Source organism: Hydra vulgaris, chromosome 04 (genome assembly GCF_038396675.1).
Source record: "Hydra vulgaris chromosome 04, alternate assembly HydraT2T_AEP".
NCBI lineage: Eukaryota > Metazoa > Cnidaria > Hydrozoa > Anthoathecata > Hydridae > Hydra > Hydra vulgaris.
Window position 1 is genome coordinate 10,699,390 of NC_088923.1, and position 23,721 is coordinate 10,723,110.

Consider the following 23,721-nt stretch of genomic DNA (forward strand, 5'->3'; position numbering starts at 1 on the left):
ATCCTTGGTTCTATTTTGTTTCTTATCTACATTAATGATCTTTACGACAACCTTACATCTAAAGAAGCTTTTTTTGCTGATGACTCAACTTTAAACTTCTGTCTTGAAAAAAAGTCTTCTCTTTTCGATCGCTTAGAACAGGCAGCTGATCTTGAATCTGATCTCACTTCTGTAACTGATTGGGGCTCACAGTGGCTTGTAAATTTTAAATCCAACAAAACTCTGTTATTTACTGCAAAAAACTATCGCATTACTGTCGACATTCCTATATTGATGAATGGCAACCCTCTTACTGAGTCTTCTTCTTTACATCTTCTTGGATTATTATTTACTACTGACTTTTCATGGAAACCATATATACAATTGATTGCTGATTTAGCATCTACCAAGGTTGCTTCTCTTTATTGTGCCTGCCATTTTCTCTCCTGATTCTATTCTCTACCTCTACAAATCTTTTATTCGTCTCTGTATGGAAAACTGTTGTCGTTTTTAGACTGGTTTTTCTAATTATGCTTCTAATTATGCTAATTATGCTTTTTCTCTTCTAGACAAGGTCTAAAAATGCATTGTAAAAGTAGTTGGACCAGGTCTATCTGCTAAACTTAAGCCTCTTTCCCATCGTCGTAAAGTTGGTTCTCTTTCTCTTTTCTACAGATACTATCACGGTCACTGCTCAAAGGAGATATTATCTCTAGTTCCATCAACTAAAACTCATTCTTACTTGACTCGTCATTCATCAAAGTCTCATTATTTTAGTGTATCTGTCCCTTCATGTTTCAAAAACTTTATTCGTCTAGCTTCATGTTTTTCTGACTCATACAATCTTCAACTTTTTAAGTCTTCTGTCAACCGTTTTCTTGCTCAAAAACTATATTCTTTTTTTTCTAGTAACTCCCAACTTAATTGTCGTTGTTTGCAGCCTTGTTTGGGAGTAAATCAGAATTAAAAAAAAAAAATTGTCATTTAATATTTGGCATTTGTAATGAAAGCATCAGTCCTTCGATAAAATATCTTTAAAAAAAGGCCCTGTTATTGTTCCGACACCGGTGTCATGTTAATATTTTACTCTGTTAAAAATTTACTGCGCTTGTTATTTTTTTACTGTCATCAAGTAAAGGAAAAATGTTAAAGTTTGTGGGAGGGGCGGGTAAAAATATACATGTTTTTTATAATTAGGGGTACTTCAATTTATCTTCCTATGAAACTTTTATTATTTAATACATAAAGTGATAGTTTATTTTCCAGGCTAGATTATGATTCACTTTTTTATGTAAAGTTATACATTTTCCCTTATTCTTAGCATTAGAAGATTTTACGTTTACGAACATATATCAAATAAGTTTATCAATAACTGAAGACCATAAATTATTGACGTATATATCTGACGAATGGGTTCAGATATACTTCCAATAGGACCGTAAATACTTCTAAAATAACATGAAAAACAAGTGGAACCAATAACATTTTATTTCAGTACAAATTTTTCTCTAAAGTTTTTCTCTAAATTTTCTTTAAAGTTTTTAGTGACAAAACAACATAAAAACGATTATTGTTTTTATTTTCTATAAGAATATTATGAGATGTTAGTTGATCAAGTTTAGTGGAAGCTGGACATTTTAGCTATGTTAGTTTTTTTCCCGTGAATGGCCACACCACTATATCAATTTCAATAAGATTTGCAGTACCAAGAATCTCTACATCTGTAGCCCATATACCATCTGCGGATATACCACTTTTGGTGAGATAACTTTCACGTCATCACCTAAATATCCTGATAAGAGACTGGAGCAAGGTTCTGTTGTCATGTGTTTCACAACCAGATCGCAAACACATTCATGTTGACAGTCAGAACCTGACAGCAAAAACGAAATTGCTCGAAAAAAATAATTTATATCAGCTTTGCATGCATGATTTTCAAAGGTACATCATTTTCTTTTCCATCAGTAAGATCTAGCATAACAAGTATTTTGAGAGCAAGTTTTTCAGCAGTTTTCTGGCAAATATCTTTGGAGGGATGTTTCATTAGGTTGAGGTGGCATTGAAATTCATCTTTATCACCACATTCTGAAGAAAATTCAAACATTTTTGAATTACTTTCCTTTTCAATAAATGGTTAAAAATGATGAAGAGAGTATTTTTTTTATTTATTTACAATGTGTTATTCCCATTACTTTTACTTAATAAGCATGTAGAATTTGATAAAATATCAAGAATCTCATATGGACCCAGCCACGAGAAAGTCATTTTTACAACTTTCCTATCATCTCTTTACAGGTTTCTTAAAAGTACTTTCTGACCAACACAATACTTTGATGCCGTTGCATGCTTTCTGTCATAGTCAATTTTTTGTTTCTTTTGTGAACAAACAATACTGTTCATGGCTTTTTCTTCAATTCCTCTTTTCATTTCTAAAGCTTTTTGTAAAACTCTTTATTATATACAGGATTATATTCATCATCATTGAGTCTATCTATGTATTTTACATTGATTCGAAGGCAGGGTTATCGGTTATATGTAAGGAAAAATGGTGAGTACCCCATCGAATCATGCACTTTAACACGTAGAGCAAAAAAGATTCTATCTAAAACTGACACCCAATTTTAAAAATTTTTATTTTAGATCTTAATGGTTGCTTTCTTTATTGTTTGGTTCTGTCTCTCTACAAGACCATTGGCTTGTAGATGGTAAGCCGGGGTAACATGGTGCTGAGTAACTGTCATGTCATGTAATGCAATGGATACAGAGTTTACAAACTCCCGACCTTGGTTATTGATTTGTATTATAAAACTACCATGTCTGCATATAACTTTAAAGAGAAAGGATGCTACTGATGCTGCTGTTTTGTTTCTTAGAGGTTCAGCTTCAGTCCGTTTAGAAAAATAATCAATAAGAACAATCATAAATTTGAATCCATTCGATTCAGGTAATTGAATTAAATCCACACCAACTTGCTTCATTACTTGTTGTTCCACTTTAAAAGGTTTTAAAGCAAGAGAGACTTTAAGATTTCTGTTGAAGGTTTTCTGACATCGCGCACATTGATTTATTTGCTTTGTGATATCCCCCACTATTGAATGCCAAAAAATATTTGAAGATATTTGCTTTCTAACAGCATTAATGCCAAAGTGACTGGCTAATACAACAGCTTTCTCTGAAGTTCCTAGACCCTCATAAACTTCTTTAACTATGTTTAGTTGCTCTTCTCGATCTATTACCACAATCACCTACGAGAAACAAAAGTTTGTTTGTAGACATTTAAATAAAAACTATAATTAGAACCAAAAAAATGTTTTAAATGTTAAAATTTTTCGAAGTTTTGAATTAGTAAAAAAGTTTTTCTCACCATGCTAATATTTTTTTTGCAATACATCAATTTGTTGTCTACAATTGCAAAGTTTTTACATTGCCTTTTAAAGTTTGCCTTTTTTCCTCTCTCGTTTAAATCTTCAGGAAACTTTTTGTCATTCAAATATTTCCTGATATCATGAAAGTTAATATTTTTGTACATCTTGAAAACGCCAAAAAAATAAACACCAAAAACTGCATATTAAAAAAGTCAGTAAAATAATTACGATAGCAGTAAAATTCCAACGTTGAAATTTTACTGCGCAGTAAAATTTTAACGGCAGTAAATTAAAAACGCTACACTGGATCCCAAAGTAAAATGGCTATTCTTCCGATATACATGCGCGTTCAACTAATTTTACTTAGGTACTTCCATTCTAAAGCGTTTAAAACGTACGCTAGAAATCTTATTTCTTACCACTGCTTAAAAACGTACGTTACATGAATAATTAATGAGTTTAAAACTCATACTTTTGTTTTGAATGATTTTCTTTAATATTTTTGAATTTAACGTCTCTCTAACTCTCAATGTCATCATTAAATTTAAAGTAAACTTTAATGCAGATTTTTTAGTAAGATTGCTTTGATTTTTTACAAAGCAAATTTTTTTGGAATTGTTTTTGAAACCGTTTTTGGAAACTTTAACTTTAAAACAAGTCATGAAAATTAGACTTCATACGCGCATTTTGAAAGCTTTTTATGTTTAACGTTTTTGAAAGTTGTCGTGGTAGCAAACTTAGTTAGTAGCCGTGGGCATATTTTGAAACCCTATACAGGCTCAGAATAGGCAGAAAAATGAGCAATCTGATTCGCTGATTTTGAAAGAGAGGCAAGTGCGATTTTTTTGAAAAATAATTAAAATCAAAACAAACAGATTTTTGAGAAAAATTTCAAAGTAATGATATACTAAGTTTATCAATACAAGTCATGCGTTACTATCAACAGAGGAAATTCATTTTATTTTAGTACTCTTCAGAGAATTTAAAATGTATCAAAATCTATTTGTACAAGAGAATTTTCACTCGTAAAAATTTCAATAAAGTTTATCTTGGTGATAAAGATTTTATCTATTGTTAATTTTAAGAAACGAAAAAAAAAATGTGTTGAAGTAAATTTGAAAAAATCTACAAATATGTTTCTCTTAAAACATGCTCTTGGCCTTAAAGCATTCTCAAATACATAGTTTATATAAGTATGTTGTACGAGACTGATAGTGAAGCACTTTTGCATACAAAGTTTATATGACGTTTATATGAAGTTTAAGTGACTACTGGTGAAGAACTTTATTTATAAACTGATTTACTTGTTTATTATAAAGAGTTGAAAATTAGAGTTTTTTAAAAAAGTAAATTTGTACTAATTGCAAAACTAGCTTACATGTTCCATGTCAATATAAGAGCTCTGAGGAGATTTTGTTTTCATGCTTTGTTTCAACCATAGTTTGGAGGAGGCTGATATATTTTTTTATTCGTAACTTTAATAAAACATCGTGTTAAACCATTAAAAACTTTTTTTAAATTTAAAAAAATTTTGGCAGGCTACATTAAGTTATAAAATATTTGAAAATTTAACAAAAGAAGTGATATTTATTTTTGTCTACTGAACAGTAATTTTTGCACAGTTACATATAAACACATTAAAAGCAAGAAAACGTATTGAAGTCAAATAAGTTAATCAAATAAAAGTGGATTATGGCATAAATAAAAGTGGAATATGGCAAATGATTGTGGCATTTTTTGTATTGTATTAATTGAAAAAAAAGGATGTAAAAAACTAAGTTGTTAAAATCAAAAGTTTTAATGAAAAAAGAGTAATAAAAAAGAAAAGAAAATTATCAAAAAAGAACAAAATAAGTTGTCATGCTATGAATATTTTTGCTATTATAAAATGTGTTTTGTATGTATAAACTCTTGAAATATTTCACTTGAATTCGCATGTGTTCAATTTCTAAATGCGTTTCTCATCAAATATAATGTCTGTGTTCTATAAAGCATGCTCGATACAAAGTTTATACACAATTGCACCAGACTACTGGTTAAGTACTTAAAATATGCAAAGTATAAGTTTTAAGCTGAGGCAGAGGTTGTTCTAAGCTCGTTACTGCATCTTTATACCAACTTGTCAATTATAAACAGTTTAAAATTTAAAATTATGGAAAAAGAAAATTTTTACAGATGTTTTGCCAAACTAGCTTACATGTTCCATATAAATCTACGAACCCTGAAGGAGTTACTGTTCAACCTAAATTTTGAGAAGCCTGATAAGGCGTATATCAATATTTTTCTTTATATATATTATATAGGATGAAAATCGGATATTAATTTAATGGAAATAATTTGAATAATAAATTGGATAATAATCTATTGAAAAATTTAACAAAAAAAGTGATATTTGTTTTTTCACTGAACATTAAAACTTTACTGAGTATTGAAGTCAAAAAATTTAACCAAATAAAGGTGAATTATGGCAATTTTTGTGATAAAAATAACTTCATCAAAATCAGCTTTTACATTTGAAGAAGCAAGTTTTCAAAAAAATTATTAATATTACATCAAAATAAAACATGACGCATCTCTGTTTTTATATTAATAAACAAGAGATATTTACAGAAATTTAAAAAAAGAACACTTGTTTTTATTGGTTATACCAAAAATTACATAATGAAACTATTCATAAAATTTGTAAATATGGAGTACATTTTATTAAAGGTTTTTTTTCTAATTTTTTTAAAGCAGACATATTTTTTTTTTCTTCTGGAGTATATAATGTAAAATAAATTATTAGCATTATAAATATATAAAATTTATCAAAGTTTGCTGCGTTATTTAATATTATTTACCATTAGTTGCTATTAAAGGATACACTATCAATTGCTATTAAAGGATTTGCATTTTATACTAATTATAGAATACAATAACGAGTATTTTGTTCAGGTTAAAAGCTTTATATCAACGAACATGTATTGAGTTTTGAAATTGAAATAAACAACATGAACTTGCATGTTTGCAATTTCTTTTTTTTACCTTTTTACACTTAGTTTTTTATAAAGGTGTGGTAAGTTGAGAGTTATTGCTTTTGGTAATCAGTTTACTATATCAAAACACACTTGTGGACATCAGGTTATAGATTTTTTCTAATAGCTTATTATGCTACAATGCTTTGTGATCTTTTATTACTATATCTAAAATCTACTATCTAAATTCGCTCTTGCTTACAATTGCTTTTAATTTAAGAGTGTTGCAAATCATCTGGGCTAGCTATAACAACCAATAAGCAATATTCTCAAACTTTTTTAGTGTTGTATATAATTTATTTATGGGAGTAATAAGTGTAAAGTTCTAAAAAGAAATTAGGCTATTTCTTCAAAATACTTTTCTTGCTAAATGATTGGATAAATGGGAACTTAATTTGAAAAAAATTATACCAAGTTAATAATAGTCTATTGATATTAGTAGGTAAATTTTAAAACTGTTTAAAAAAATCTATCATATGAGAATCACAGCATAGTCAAGTTTTACCATCTGGTTTATAGTTTGTTACAATGGTTGTCTTTTTTATATCTTACAATTAGAAAAACAAACTAATTTTTTTATGTCTTTATTTTTAAGAAAAAATTCTGAAAATCACGGATGTTTTGAGTTGTGAGGGTTTGTATAAGTATTTGTACTATATTGCACAAAATTGGATAGAAAAATCATAATTTGTTTTACTATTATTATTTGGTTTTTTATGAAATTACTCAAATTCACTTTTATTATTCAATACGTTTTTTGACATTTGTTTTGATTTAAAAATACGCGTAAAAGCCTCTCTTTCAAAATCAGCGAATCAGATTGCGCATATCTCTGCCTATTCTGAGTCTGTATAGGGTTTCAAAATATGCTAGCCGTGGTTAGGTAGTTTTCAATTATCCGCTTATGCGGTATCCTTACGGAAATTTTAAAAATCCAACCCGGAACCCTTGTAAATAGTAAAAATATTCGACAAACCTTGGCGCCACTTCTCGAGCATTTAAAACTGTTTTATGTTATTAAATACAAATTCTAAATTATATTATACAAAAACTCCCAGTAAACAAATATATATATATATATATATATATATATATATATATATATATATATATATATATATATATATATATATATATATATATATATATATATATACAAATATATATATATATATATATATATATATATATATATATATATATATATATATATATATATATATATATATATATGTATATATATTTCTCTTTAAAAGATGTATGATATATAAAATTAAAATTTTATGTCAACTAGCAATTAAAACTAAACCCTTAATTTTATTTTTAATTTGTTTTATACACTAATAAAATTTAATTTGTTTTATATGTTTCTAAAAAACGTCAATTTTGTATGAGTATTGATTATTAGTAACAGTTCTGCATTTATAAAATCAATGGTATCTATTATAGATACTTTGATTTCATTTATGATCTATTCGTTATTCATAGATTAGGTTTTTTATTTAAGGAATTCCTTTAATGTATGTTAAAGATGCACACACACACACAAAAAAAAATTTCAATAAAGGAAATTTTTTAAATAAATTTATTGATTTTAATATTTTTAATAATTTGCCAACTATATGGAAATTGTTATTCTATTGTGCTGATCTTTCTCTAAAATTTTTGGTTTTTTGTAAGTAATCTTAAATATTTGTTATACTTTAAGAAAAATTAATGTAAAATGTTATTGGAACTACTTTAATTAAGAGTCTTATAAAATCAAACTTTTTTATTCAATGAAATATAATTCTTTAATTTGATTAATTTATAAATAATTTGTTGGATCAACTGCAGTAACTTCTAAATGGAAAGATTTTTTATTTTTAATTTAACAGTAAATAATTAAACAATTGAATTATAGAAATGATTGTTTCAGACCATCAATTTATTTGTATGATTTAACTATAAAATATATATAAAGAAAGTTGCAAATCTCAAAACTAGGTTATCAAAATAATATGCTAAAAAAGAAAAAGCTACAAGTTTGTAGATTTTATTTCAGAGTTACTCATACAAGATCAGGAATGTAGTTTTAAAACTTAAACCAAAGTTTATTAATGAAATCCAAAAACGATGTCATTATGCCACTTAACATAAAAATCTAATTAAGACAACAAAATATTGCAATACATGTTTGTAAAAATAAAGGAAGTATCTTTCAAGTTGTAAAAGTAGATTATTAAAATATAGTTCAAAATGCAAATACAAAAAAATACAAAATTCTTCACAAATTGCAAAGGCATTTAAATCTTTATGATGTTATCTGAATGCTTTGTGGTTTTTCTGTAAATCGTTTTCTTGGAGCCTGAATTGTTACTGAGATAAGTCTTATCATTGTTCATTACATTAGAAGATGGAGTGTCCTTGATCAAGGTTTCTCTTTTGCTTGTCAAGGATCCCTTTGATGAAGTGTCTTAACTCAGGCAGATCCCAAACAAATTTGATTCATCAGGTGTAATTACATTTTAGCAATGACAAACTCTTCATTTGCAGGAATAGCAGTTTGACCAGATTTCCGCATGTTTATGGTCTAACCACTTATTTAACTTCTAAGAGTTGATCTGGAAACTTTTTAAGTCTCAGAGGCCCTTTTAGCAGGAATAGCTGCAGCAATGGCCTTTATAGCCTTGTCTACCTGCTCTAGTTAAGGTTAAGGGTAGTTACCGCATGAGTAACCTTCCTTTGGTTTATAAGTTTGTGGCATATTGCAACTGAAGAAAAAAAATTAAACATTTATAAACCAAATTAATAAGTGGCCATATTAACCCAACTTTTAAAATGGCCTATTTACCCCACTTACTTTAATGTAAATGCTTTGAGGTTTAAAATGCACTTATCCAAGTAGCTTAAATTTTTGAGGTTAAATTTTTGGCCAAATTGCTGCTAAAATATTTGCTTGGCAATAGTTAGCATTTTTAAAATCTGAAAAGATATAAATAAAAATATGTTAAAACATTCAACAACAAGTTGAATGTTTTAACAAGTATTATTGTTTTAGTTTTTCTCTATCAGACATTAAAATGTCAGAATAATATTGGGCTATAAAAATTATGTCAAGTGGGACACTGCATCTTCAAATTTTTTCAGCTTTTAGTGAAAAACTGATAATTATGCTAAACTGGCTATATTACGTAGCCATACTCACGGTGGCCAAGTTATCCCATCTGAGGGTATATATATCTATCTATATCTATCTATCTATATATATATATATATATATATATATATATATATATATATATATATATATATATATATATATATATATATATATATATATATATATATAATTAGGGACAAATATTTTACATAAATACTTTTTTGATAATTTGTTATAAGAAAAGAAAATGGGTTGCATATAAATAAGAAATAAATTTAATAAAAAATAGTTTTTATATTATATCTCTGTGTGTATGCTTTAATAACTAAAAGTAAAATTACCTTGTTTATTAGAAGGTCAGCTACAATGGCTATAATTGCTTTATTTTATTTTTGTGAGAGTTATTGAAATCTGAGTATTTAAAAAATTAGTTAAAAAAGTCTGAACTAAATGTTTTTAACAAAATTATTTTTAATAACTTTTAATGCTCTAGAAATGTTGTATTTCTTTTTTGTGGTTCTTTAATATTGTTATTAACAATAGTCTTTGATAATAGCACTGAAAGGTTTTTCAAAAAGTTTATGAGTGCTTTTTAATGGTTGAATTTCACTTTAAAACTGATCAGGCCCTATATTACCTTCCCAAATCCACAAAGAGATATTGAATCTATTTTGGTATTTAATATATATGTTATTTAATACAATATTATCTATAATGATGTTTAATATATTGGTATTTAATGTATTATCTAGATTTTAAAAACAAGATTTTAATAGCATTTATTTGCATGAAATGGTAAATGTATTTTTCTACACAAAATATTGTAATCTTTTTTCTTAAGATTGGAATAAAAATGCTTTTTACTTATTACACTGTTTTGTTAATATTTACTAATATTGATAAATATTAACCTTAAATTTTTCAAACTTCTTTTTATATAAAACTCATCATTATAATGCTATTTTTAGGCTGATATTCGATCATTCTTCTCATCAAACAAAAAATCAATACAGAAAAAGTCAATTAGCAATTCAGCTAATGATTTGGCAAAAGATTCAAAAAACAATTCAACAGCGAAGGAAGAAAAAGTGGTTATAATTTTTTAATCAGAAGACTTATTTTTAACTTGTACTTTGTAACTGTGTGCATAATACAAGTACAACCAAATACTCCACTTTAATTCGACTTTTAAAATTTTAAAAGCTCTTTAAAAACTCTACTTTAATTTTCTTAAATGTACTTTTTCATGAAAAAAGTTTTGAAAAGAATCTCAAAATAAAAAATAATAACTACTCAATAACACTTTTTATCTCAAATATTTGTAAACACTTGTTCATTTGACATTATGTAATAAAGTAAAAAAAAAAAATAAAAAAAAAATAAAACAATACACAATACAAATATTAGGAATTTGAGAATAACTAAAAAAAAGTTCATTTTGCATATTTTAGCCTAACAGCGATGGAATGAAAAAGCAAGGTAAAAAGAGAAAGGTTTTAGTAATAGAATCAGGTAAGACAATTTCAATGAAAATCTTTTTTCTTATACTTTCATTTTTTATTTTCATTTTTATCTTTTTATCTTATTCTCTAATAAAGTAATAAATTTGAGACATTTATGTCATGGTCAAACAGCATAATTACAAGAAAAAATAATTTTACAAATGTATTCGCAGTCCCCTATATCCAGGTTAACATTCCTCAACACTGAGTAGATAATCTTCAAAGTGAATGTCAACTATGAAAATCTTGTGCTGTAGTTTTAAAGCAACAGACCTTCAAGGCAATATATTTGTAAAATTATAAATTTTACTATGTTTTCTTAGTTATTAGATTAGTTAAATTTCTTTGTCTGGGCTCATGACAAACAGGTTTGTTATTTTTACATTCAAATATTGTTATTTGAAGATGAATTTTTTGGGGGCAACTTTACTGTTAGAGCCTGGAGCGTATGTTTTAATATCTAGTAATTATATGGTTTGGCCATATTTGAATAAAATATAATTTTTTAAACTTTGTAATTTTAAAAGATAAGTTACTTTGTTATGTTTACTTTATTATTTATAAGATTCTGATGAAGAGCCATTACCATCCAAGTTCAGGTATTTTATGAAAATGCATAATAACTTTTTTCTGGATCTTTTTTAAATATTTATTTTTAAAACATTACATTATTATAATTAGTAGTTATTATCTGTGAGATTATAATGCCAGGTGATACCTGTTTTAAAATATATTGGCAACATACCAATAATAACTTTATATTGAAGTGACCTTTTGCAGCTGCAATAACTTAAATATATTTAATGTTTAATGATCAATTGAATAATGAGATGTATTGTCATTTTAGACAGTATATCTCATTATTTATCTAACTCTGACTTAGCTTTTGTGAAGGCTTTAGTATCTTCATTGACTGAGGGCTTGGGCAGATACTATATCTAGATACGAAGGGCTTTTACAACAAACATTACAACCCAAAAAATTTTATGTTTTAATTGTTTATCTATATTTTGTTTTTCTGAAAAAGTTGTCTGCATTTATGTTGACATTTCAAAACTTGAAAGTGTGCAATATGGGTATTGCTCACCTAAATACACATATTGCACACATTCAATATTCAAAAAATGTGCAATTCTCACCTAAATCTGCAAAAGTAAATTTACATACACATTAATATACACATTTATGTACGCATAAAGCAATTTTATGTACGCATTAAGCAATTTTATGTATGTTTTTTAACCATTTTGGTTCCATGACTTTTTATTATTTTTTAATATTTAAATAAGTGTAAGATATCATATCTTATATCAGGCTGTAAGATAAAAGAAGTAACTAACATTATAAAAACCACACTAAAGTTCAAAGGACAATTATGTAAAAAAGTTTGTTACAAAAGTTTGAGTGACAATTGCGTTCGATGTAAGCTCTATTTTCAAATTTAATATGTTTTGTTCTTTCTTAAATTTTTTTTTTCCATTTTCCTTTCTCTTTTTCATTTTTTTAAAAAAAAAATGGAGTTCCTTGTAAATGTGTTTGGAGACTGCAGCAAAAATGTGCACATAACGTTTGTTAAACTTTTTTCATATGGCAAATGAAAGTACAATGATATATGTTTTTTAATAAATGGTAATTAGTAATTATTCTTTGCATGTCACAACAAAATTAGTGGTAAAGTAATAAACTAGAGTTTTTGTTTTTGCAATGAATAATATTTTTTGTTTGTTACTAACTTTTTAGAAATAAAAGATTATTGAATTTGCTAAGTCGCTATTACAAATTAAACAAAAAAAATTTAACATCAGTTTATTAAAAAAAAACTTACATATTTCAATTCATTTATACAAATGTTGAGAAAAGAATGAAATTAGTTTTAATAAATATTTAGAAAAAATTTAAACAAAATAAAGAATTTAAAACAAAGCTTGATATATATATATATATATATATATATATATATATATATATATATATATATATATATATATATATATATATATATATATATATATATATATATAAGAATTAAAGTATTGCTAATGGTTTTAAATAACTTTTCCAAATAAATATGAATTTGATCTAACATATTGCACCACAAAAATATATAGTCAGAACATATATAAATTACTTTTCATTCAACTTACGGTGCCTAAAAGTAGTGTTGTGTTCAGAAAGATAAAATTAAGCAAAATAAAAATTGCGGATACTCTTTTAAAATTCTTTAAAACTATTAATGCCAAACATTATAAATGGAGTTATTCTCAAAGCATAGGACTTAAATATTAAAATAATGTAAAGTTTTTGGTATCTAAACATACATTACACATAAATTTTAAATTATGTTTAAAAAAATTGTTTTAAAAAAACTTAAAAATATTGGCTTTTTTTATTTTTATCTTAAAAACAATAGTTTTTAAGATAAAAATAAAAATAACCTAGTATTTTTGTATTATATAGAACACATTTAGTTAAGTGCACAGACTATTTTTAAAAAAGTTGTTTTTTGAACCACGCTAGCTTCCATCATTGAAAAATGGCTAATGTTATGCCTTGCTTTAAAAAAGACGTTCTTACCAATATATAAAGCTAGCATCTGATAATTATAATTCTTGAATTACTAAAAGTTTTTTAATTATTTTTATACCAGCAAATTTTTCTATTTTTTGAACCTCAATTAGATGCCTGATAGTGTGTAAATTGAAAATGAGCACTTTGAATTCGCTTCACAAAGTAGTGTCTCAAAAAAGCAGGTAAATTAGTAAAAATTGTTGCATGAATTCAGTAAAGGGCATTGTTATAACTTCCTTAAACACATCACTCCACTGTTCAAAAGTCACTTCATCTGCACCATCCACCAGTTCCAACCAGCATTCAGTAAACTTCTCATACTGAAGATTACCACAATGTTCACAAAAAAGAAACATACACTCTTTGTGGGATGGATCGCAAACAAAATTTTGATGTATGGGTTGACCAAGTATAGTGGCAAGTGAGTTGATCATAGACTGAAAATTGTCATGCATAGCACACAAGCGTTCATTTTCTGGAATTTCTCTTTGGAGCTTAACATAAAATGGTCTGTTGGAAGTGAATTTTGAAAATTTCACAGACACACCAGAATTGTCATTCTTGAATATTCCAAATGCCTCCTTCAGTGTGAATAGCAAATGACAAGTTTATCTTTTCTCTCGAGTGACTTTAGTGGTAGTAACATCTTTGATGCCAGGTGCCTGATGGGAAATATTATTGTTCATAAAATTTATGAATTAGTAGAGAGACAATTCTTCTGTTCTATTAGTGTACGACTTGGTTCATTATTATTAACTACTTGCAAACCAATCCTTTTGCCCACTTCTACAAACACAACCCGCCGATGATCTTCATCCGTTTGTAAACTCTTCATAACTTTGTTTACTACCTTACCAAAAGACTGGTGTAAAAAATGCTAGTCGATCTGTGGATGTACTTTCTGCCTCTCTCTTCCTTTTTTTTGCTTCTCTGTCCCTTCTAATTAATCAGGTGTCATGTTTTGTCTCAATGAGCGTACTCAGTTCATTTCTTTCACTTTGTAATCTAGATGAGAGTCATGAAATTTTTTGAATCTAGATCCCATATCTAAAATAAAATAGTATTAAAATATAAATTATGACAAACAAGCCCTTTATGGTTAATCCAAATTAATTTCTTCCATTGTTAACTTTTGTTAACAGTTGTTTACTATTGTTTGATTTATTGAATTTAAAAACATATAAAATACAGATATTTGTTTATATAGGGTAATGCAAATAGTGTATTGGATGTTGGAATTAAGGTATGCCCTAAGTTAGAAATACTTCACTATGTCATGTTCAGACATTTTATGTTGCGTTCAGACATTAAGACAAAGATATTCAAACATTGCATGTTGCGTTGAGAAAATTCATGTTTGCGTACAGAAATGTTGCATTCCGACAAATTTAAAAATCATGTTATTTTACAACATAAATATTGAATGATAAGTTAAAGTTATAATCATAAATAGATTGATGCAAATTACGACTTATATAAATTTAACATTACAAATGTCATGAAAAAATTGCAGAATAACAATAAGTTATTAATAATGGTGTTGCGTTCAGACAAAAAATATTTAAAAAATAAGTAACTACAAAACAACAGATAAGAGTGATTATGACTTTGTGTTGAAGAAAAAAGGAAGAGTAAGACTCACAGTACAAAATAAAGAACTTAAACAAATAAAAATGTTGTAGTTAGATGTATTCTGCTAATCTAATTAGCCTATATTTACAAATTTAAATTATATTGTTATTATATATTAATAATGAATGAAGTATCAGTGAGCTGCAAAATAGTTTTTCAAAATAATCATAAAAACATAATTTCAATGTTTATATTTACCGAAATGTTCAGAAAAACATACAGTAATACTTTTTTTTAACAAGATTTTTAATCTTCTGACGTGGAATTGCCCTATTACTATTTTATTTATATATTATTGTCATTATATATATTATATTATTTCTGTAAAAGTTTTTATTTTTGTTTTAACTGATAAATAACTTTTTAATAATTTGTTAAATATAGGAAGGAAAAAACTTTAAAAGAATCAGACACAAAAAAGTGTATACCAGGTATGTCGTTTTTTTATCTAAACTATAATAAACTATAGTATATATTGTACTACTAGGATAGTACAATAAAATTTTAGTGAGTTGGAGATTTTCTTGACGAAAGTTAATGTTCTGAGATTTATTTGAGGTTTAAAACATCCATTTTACTTTATGTTTCAAATGTTTAAAAAACTAGTTTGAATTTTTTTTCAAATGATTTTTCTATATATATATTTTAAATGTGGCATAAATCACCTTTTCAAAAAAATCAAGTTATTGATAACAATGATTACAATGTAATAGTATTTCTTCATTTATTAAATAATTTTAATCAATTGTGTTGAAAATTATTGAGATATTTTGGAATGAAGTATAACAAATATGTTAAAACACAAACTCTTTAACATTCTCTGATTAAAAACAAAGTGACTTATGCCACTTTCAAAATTAATGGCTCATATATAATTTATGTAGTATGTATGTAGTATATAATATAATATTGTTAATAGTAATAAATAATATTGTTAATAGTAATATATAATATTGTTAATAGTAATATATAATATAATATTGTTAGTAGTAATATATAATATTGTTAATATAGTTCCAAAAAAGTGAAGATTTCTTTTGTGACATATTTATTTTGGGTATTTGAGTCTAAAATAATAATAGCAAAAGTAGAATATGATTTTAATTTAGGCATTTAATGTGTAAAAAAAATAATTTATTAGATTCTAATTTTACTTGTTAGAAAAACCACAAATAAATAAAGAAATTAAGCTTAAAGAAGTTTCAGTTCAAAATCCACCAAAAGAAATTTCAGTTCAAAGTTCTAATACAAAAAAGACTAAAATACAAGAATTGCTTGAGAAGAAAGACTTGCGTCCAACAACTGCGGAAGATTTCTTTTCTGGAAATCTTTCTGTGACAAGTAATAAAAGCCTTGATGATAAAAAGGAAAAAAAGGTAAAATTTAATTTCTTAGTAGTAATTTCTCTTTCAGTATTTAAAGATAAGAATTTTTGAAATAAATTTAAAAAATAAAATAACAATAGCTTTAAATAATAACAACAATATATATACATATATATATATATATATATATATATATATATATATATATATATATATATATATATATATATATATATATATATATATATATATATATATATATATATATAAACAGGGCTCGAAATAAGCGCCGGACATCAAACATTGTCCGGTAAAAAACAACATCTATCGGTCATTTTGTCCAACATATTTTATGTGCATTTATTTTCTAATCATTTTAATTGTTCCAAAATTATTAATAAATTCAGTATTTTATAAACTTTATTTTTTGAACTTATTTTTTTATACAAAACAAAATTAAAGTTAAACACGGCTACATTAATAAAATACATCTTTTTTTTGAGTTAATTCATTTTTTAAAAGACGCCAAAGCATTACATTTTTTTGAATTAAGTTTTTATCATTAAAATTTTATCATTTTATTTTTTGTCATTAAAATATTATTAAAACATTGCAATTAGTTAATAATTTAAATTTATAGTTTAGTATTTATTTATTTTTTTTGTCCAATGTTTTTTATAAACTTCAAACAAATATTATAGCTTTTTAAAACCCTTTTTAAATTTATCTTATAAAAATTTTAACACAGTTATTTTAATGCTTATAGAAACCAGTACTTTTTATTACACTAATAAATTTGAGTCATTATGTAATATAATGTTTTGAAAACAAACTTTATAATATTTGTTTTCTGCGCAAAAAATGTCTTGATAAGAAGCCAACACTCTGTGATTGCTTGGAGAGGGCATTTGAGCTTGAAAAGGATCTCAGTTCTGCTACGGCATGGGACTCACAGTGGCTGGTGAAATTTAATTCAGATAAAACCCAATTTTTTTCAGCTAATCGTTATTGCATTAACTTAGATCTTCCTATATTTATGAATGCTAATGTACTTGATGAGTTATCTACCCTTCATCTTCTAGGATTAACTCTTACTTCCAATCTTTCTTGGAAACTATATATTAAATCCATTGCAAAATTAGCAACTGCTAAGGTTTCATCTCTTTATCGTGCTCGACACTTTTTACTCTGGATTCTATTCTTTATCTCTATAAATCTCAGTTTGTCTTTGAATGGAATACTGTTACCATATCTGGTACAGATCTTCCAATGATGCCCTTTCTCTTTAAGACAAGCTGCAAAAATTTATTATAAACATAGTTGAACCTGCTCTTGCAGCCAACCTCCAACCATTATCACATCGTCGTAATGTTACTTCGCTTTCTCTTTTCTGCAAATGCTATAATGGGCACTGCTCTAAAGAGCTAGTGTCTCTTGTGCCAACTAATAAAGTTCATTCTTGTGTTACTCGTCATTCAATCAAGTCTCCTTTTTCTGTGACTGTTCTTAAGTGCTCCAGGTACTTAATTACATAATGGCAGCTGCAACAAGAAGTTCTGCTGAAGTTTGGCTTGTTGGCAAGGCCACCAATCAATTCTCTTTAGCAAGATTGGCTACGAACAGTGATGCCATCTGCTGCCTCCTCTTTTACCACCTCGAAAAACACCTCACTGTGAAGGACAGTATTAATCGCACAATCAAAGATATCAATATGATTTGGAGCCAAGCAACAATTCCGACTCAGAGGATTGATTCTGGTGAAAGAAAACTGAAGAAGTTGTATGGTGAATATCAACTGTTGAAGGTGAATAGGGCGAAAGCATATGAAAGCTGCAGATTTAAAGAGCAAATGTTCAAAGACGACCTGATGGAACTTTTTGACTTGGCCACAAAGAATGCTTTGGACATCATGGCAAACAAATCTGCTCAAACTCCTTCCTCAAAGCCTAAACAACTGAAAAGCTCTTGATGACCTGACACTGTCTAGGAGCACCATCAGAAGGTCACAGATGGCTACCTGAAAAAAAGTAGCTGAAGCAAAGAAGAGTTCTTTTTCAACTGAATTTCCTCTTCTCCATTGGGATGGGAAACTGCTTCTGGACATAGCTGGTGCAAAAGAAACCGTCAATTGAATTGCTGTGATCGTCACTGGGAATGGTATCGAGAAGTTGTTGGCAGTCTAAAAGTTGTAGGAGGAACTGGGGAAGAACAGGCTGCTGCATGCTTAAAAGTACTAGATGACTGGAATCTACGAGAAAAAGTTCAAAGTCAGGTATTTGATACAACTTCCTCCAACACACAACAGAGGAAGCCGTTGGCTATGAACTTGTAAACATTGAATGCCGTCATCATGTCCTGGAAGTCGTTCTGAGCAGTGTCTTCACAGCTATTTTTGGTGGGACAGGTGGACCAGAAGTTGGTCTTTTTAAGAGGTTTCAGAAGAAATGGCTATACATCAGGTAAACAGAGTATTTGCCAGCTAGAAACGAAATCTTCAACGAGGATATTGAAACTCTTTGGATGGAGATGGTTGTCTACTGTATCAAAGCCATAGGACATCAGCAGCCTCAGGAGGATTACCTCGAGCTCCTTCGGCTATGTCTTGTCTTCCTCAGTGGAAGCAGTTTTAAGATGGAGTTCCAGTTCCAAGCTCCAGGAGAAATGCATCATGCTCGATGGATGTCGAAGACCATCTATTCTCTAAAATTGGTGCTATTTGATAGCCAGTTAAAATTGACTGCTAAAGAAAAGCAAGGTCTGAAGGAGCTGGCACTCTTCGTTTCTCTCGTTTATAGACGTTTCTGGCACAATGCTCCACTGGCTTCATACGCTCCCCGAATGATGCAATGATGATTGGGCTTCTCAAGAAATATCCAAACCGTATCATTGTTGATGCAGCTTACATTGCATTTACTTGACATCTGTGGTTCTTCTCAGAACACCTCGTGGGCTTAGCTTTTTTTGAGAACTGAGTCCCTCCAGTCCCCAGTCCCAACCTCCAGCTTCCAAAGACTCAGTCAGCTCTGAAGAGAATAAGCACGTGTGGCGCAGACTTCAATCATCTTGAAAAGTTTGTGACCCAAAGAACATTTCGTCTCTTCAAAGTACTTAGTATCAGTGGAATAGAGAGGCCAAGAGTTTCCTGTTGAAAAATCCAGAAGCATTGGGAATCGGATGCTTGCTACCAAAATTTGAAGGATCAAAGGATGAAAATTTGAAGGATCAAGTCAACAAGACTAAGGTTGTCAATGAAAGCGCAGAGCGTGGATAAGAGCAATTATCCAGAAATATAATGAAACCCTAACCAAAGACTAGGACCAAAAACAGTTTCTGCTTCATTTTGTCCAGCAACCTTTTTTTTTATTTTTCTTTATACTCCTGTCTGGACAAAAAGTTTTCTTTTTTCTATCACTTAGAACAGGCAGCATATCTTGAATCTGATTTCTCCTCTGTAACAGCTTGGGGCATGCAGTGGCAATTTTAACTCCAACAAAATCAGTTATTGCAATATTGTCACTATTGCAATATTGTTGACATTCCTATTTTGAGAGTTCTATAATGAATTGTAACCCTATCACTGAGTCTTCTTCTTTACATCTTCTTGGATTATCATTCATTACTAACCTCTTATAGAAACCAATTATATAATCAATTGCAAAGTTAGCATCTCCTGAGTTTGTTTTCTTTATTGTGCTCAACATTATCTTACTCCTAATTCCATTTTTTACCTTTACAAATCTTCTAGTTGTCCCTGTAAGGAATACTGTTGTCATATTTTGTCTGGTTTTTCTAATAATGCTCTTTCTCTTCTAGACAAGGTTTTAAAATGCTTTATAAAAATAGTTCAACCTGCTTTATCTGCCAACCTTTCTGAGTCACTTTCCCACTGTCATAAGGTTGCATCTCTTTCTCTTTTCTACAACAATATCATGGTCATTGCTCAAATGAGCTATCATCTCTAGTTCTACCTACCAAAACTCATTTTCGCTTGACTCGTCTTATTCAGCAAATGCATCCTTTTACTTTATCTATCCTTTCATGCTCTAAAAACATTTTTCATTTAGTTTTTTCTCCCACACTTAAATGCTATGGAACTCTCTACTATCATGTTTTCCTGACTCATAAAACCTTGAACTCTTTAAGTCTTCAGTCAACCATTTTCTTGCTCTTTAATACTATTCTTTGTTTTCTAGTAACTCCCAGCTTAATAATAGTTACTTGCAGCATTAGGGGTCGTCCATAAAGTACGTACGCCAAAAATTTAAAAATTTGACCCTTCCCTGTTGCCATGCGTACTTTTAAGCTCCCTCCCCCCCTTTCTTAAAAGTGTACACTTTAAAACAATGTACACTTTAAAACAAGAAATATTTCTTAAATTAAAGTGTGCATTTTTTAAATTGATTATATCTCTCCATTACTTTATTGAATGCTTTTTGTAGATCCCTCTTCCCCTAATCTCCCTAAGATACTTTATACGGCCCCAAAGCCCTTGGTTTCGGCAACGGATCCCAACTTTAATGATGCATTAAAAAAATATTTGCTTTAATAAAATTAATTTACTAGCAGAATTATTTTTGTGTTTGGCTGAGAGGTTAATGCAAGTAATTGAATCTCAGAGAAGTTGTTATTTACATTTTAATTTTGAAAATCATAATTTACTTTTTATTTTATTTTTTTGATGACAAATAAAATAAAAATAAACTTTACTTTAAACTGACGTTTTTTACTTTTGACTGAGTAAGTCCGCCTTACTCAGGGCCATTGTATAAGGGGTGGCATGTGTGTGCATAAAGGGACACTATACCTCGACTCTCCTATACCATACATCCTTTTATATTGGCAAACTAGGAACTTTCAGTCAGATAATTAACTTTTCTATTGGTTAGCTTGTAATTTAAGGACAACAATGGTACCATATAGTTTTAATAATTTTTTTAAAGTTGTTAGTTATTCAAAACATTTAGTTATTAACAAGTACTTGTTAATTGTGATAAATAAGAAAAACAAACATTACTAAGGAATAAAAAAAAAAAATTTTAATCTTCCGTGGTTCTCTGTGATAAGAACAAAAGGACTTCTGGGAGCACTTTAATAACTAAAAGAAAATTAAAAAAAAACTTAAATAGTACTTTTAAATTGAATCCTCCCATACTATCCAATAAACAAATAAGTACTTTTAAATTTTAAAGTCTCTCTTTATCCTTCAGTTGGTAACTCTAATGCTTATCACACTGAATGATATGGCTCTAGTGTCAGTGACTATTCAAGCCTTAAGGCCCACAAATTTTGCCTTTCTCAATCCCTAACTCAAATAGTCAACTTTCCAACTTGCTTTCCAGAGAAGACAATTAAAATCATTTATCTTCTCTACTTAACTTATATCTTGTGTCTGATCCTAGTCAGTGCTCAGTTTCTCCACATTCACCCTTATTTGCTTCTGATCACTGTTTGATTTCTCTAAAACTATTATCTCATTCCTCTTCATTATCAGAATCCCCCTATTGTCATACCTCTAACTACAACCTTAAAGCTTACTGGGGCTCTTTTCGTTATTTTCTTCGTGATGGCTTCGTGGTAAAAATCTTTTGTCTTCCTGCTGACAAATGTACTTCTTACATAACTTTTTGGATTTAGGCTGGCATGGAATCTTATTTTCTCCATGGTTTTCCTTGCATTGTGCTGCTTCAATTTCCAATCGGAACCATTACTTCCATATCTATCATCAAAACAATTCTGCAGAAAACAGATGTCTGTTTATTATTGCTAGAAACCATACCTTGGATTTTTTTGACATGGCTAAAAAAACCCAAAAATGAATTATCTAAGAAAATCTAAAAAATTTTAACTTACCACTTCAAATTATGTAACCACAAATTGTATATTATATTATATTTATTTAATTGTATATTATATTTATTTATTCACAAAATATTAAAAATTATTATTATTAAGATTATTATTAAGATTTTTTTTTTATGGAACAATTATGTATTTATATTTTTAAGCAATCTAAATAAACGACTGTTTTCTAAAAGCAAACAAAAATAATGTCACACAAAATAAAAACCATACAAAAATGCAATTTAAGTTTTCCACTTCAAGGTTATATAAAAAATTCTAAGAATTTTTTCCGTTTGCAAAAAGAGAAATATTTTTTTCGTTTGCAAAAAGAGAAATTAACAGTACTTTTTTAAAAGCTTACTCTGCCTTTACATTTTTGAAGTTATTCGAATATTGGAGAAAATATTCGAATATCAAATAGTAAAGAAACACGCAAATATATTCGAATACTCAAATTGGATGGTCTACCCATTAGTCTTCTTCCTATCATAAGAAAGGTTTTTTAATCTTAAATTAATAAACACTTAATCTCTTGTCTTGAATCTAACAACTTAGATCATCAATTTTGATCTTTATCTTTTTTGATACTGCTGATTTGTTATGATAATAGTTGATAGATTTTATCATGCAGTAGATATTTGTGGAGAGGCTAAGGCTATTGCTCTCAACATTTCTAAAGCTTTTGATAAAGTTTGACATGCTGGTCTTCTCCATTAGCTTTCTTCTTATGGTGTATCTGGTAACATCTTAAAGGATTATTGGATCCTTCCTTTCCAATTGTAGTATAAAAGTTGTACTTGATGGATAGCACTTTTCTTCATATCCTGTAACTTCAGGGGTTCCTCAAGGTTCTATCCTTGGTCCTATACTCTTTTTAATTTACATTAATGATCTTCAAGATATTCTTACATCTAAGGTGGCATTGTTCGCTGATGATACTGCCATTTATTCTTGTCTTGATAAGAAGCCAACTCTCTCTCTGATTGCTTAGAGGGGGCATTTGAGTTTGAAAAGGAACTCACTTTTGCTACATCATGGGGCTCACAGTGGCTGGTGAACTTTAATTCAGATAAAACTTAACTTTTTTCAGCTAATCTTTTTTGCAATAATCTAGATATCCCTTTATTTATGAAGAGTAATGTACTCAATCAGTCTTCTACCCTTCATCTTCTGAATTAACTCTAACCTCCAACATTTCTTAGAAACTATATATCAAATCAATTGCAAATTTAACATCTGCTAAGGTTGCATCTCTTTATTGTACTTGACACTATTTTACTCTGGATTCTATTCTTTATCTCTATTAGTCTCAAATCTGTCTTTGTATGGAATACTGTTGCAATATTTATGGCG

The 23,721-nt window shown here is 28.2% G+C and overlaps 1 protein-coding gene across 1 annotated transcript in view; it reads left to right on the forward strand.

Annotated features, from left to right (window-relative positions):
- Positions 1-10,240: 10,240 nt before the first annotated feature.
- rfc1 (replication factor C large subunit) overlaps positions 10,241-23,721 on the forward strand; it is a gene marked incomplete at its 5' end in the record, with an annotated part of 49,402 nt that continues 35,921 nt past the window's right edge. Inside the window, 6 exon segments of the mRNA NM_001280932.1 lie at positions 10,241-10,295; positions 10,469-10,588; positions 10,952-11,012; positions 11,568-11,601; positions 15,587-15,633; positions 16,364-16,578. Coding sequence (NP_001267861.1) covers positions 10,293-10,295; positions 10,469-10,588; positions 10,952-11,012; positions 11,568-11,601; positions 15,587-15,633; positions 16,364-16,578 — 480 coding nt within the window.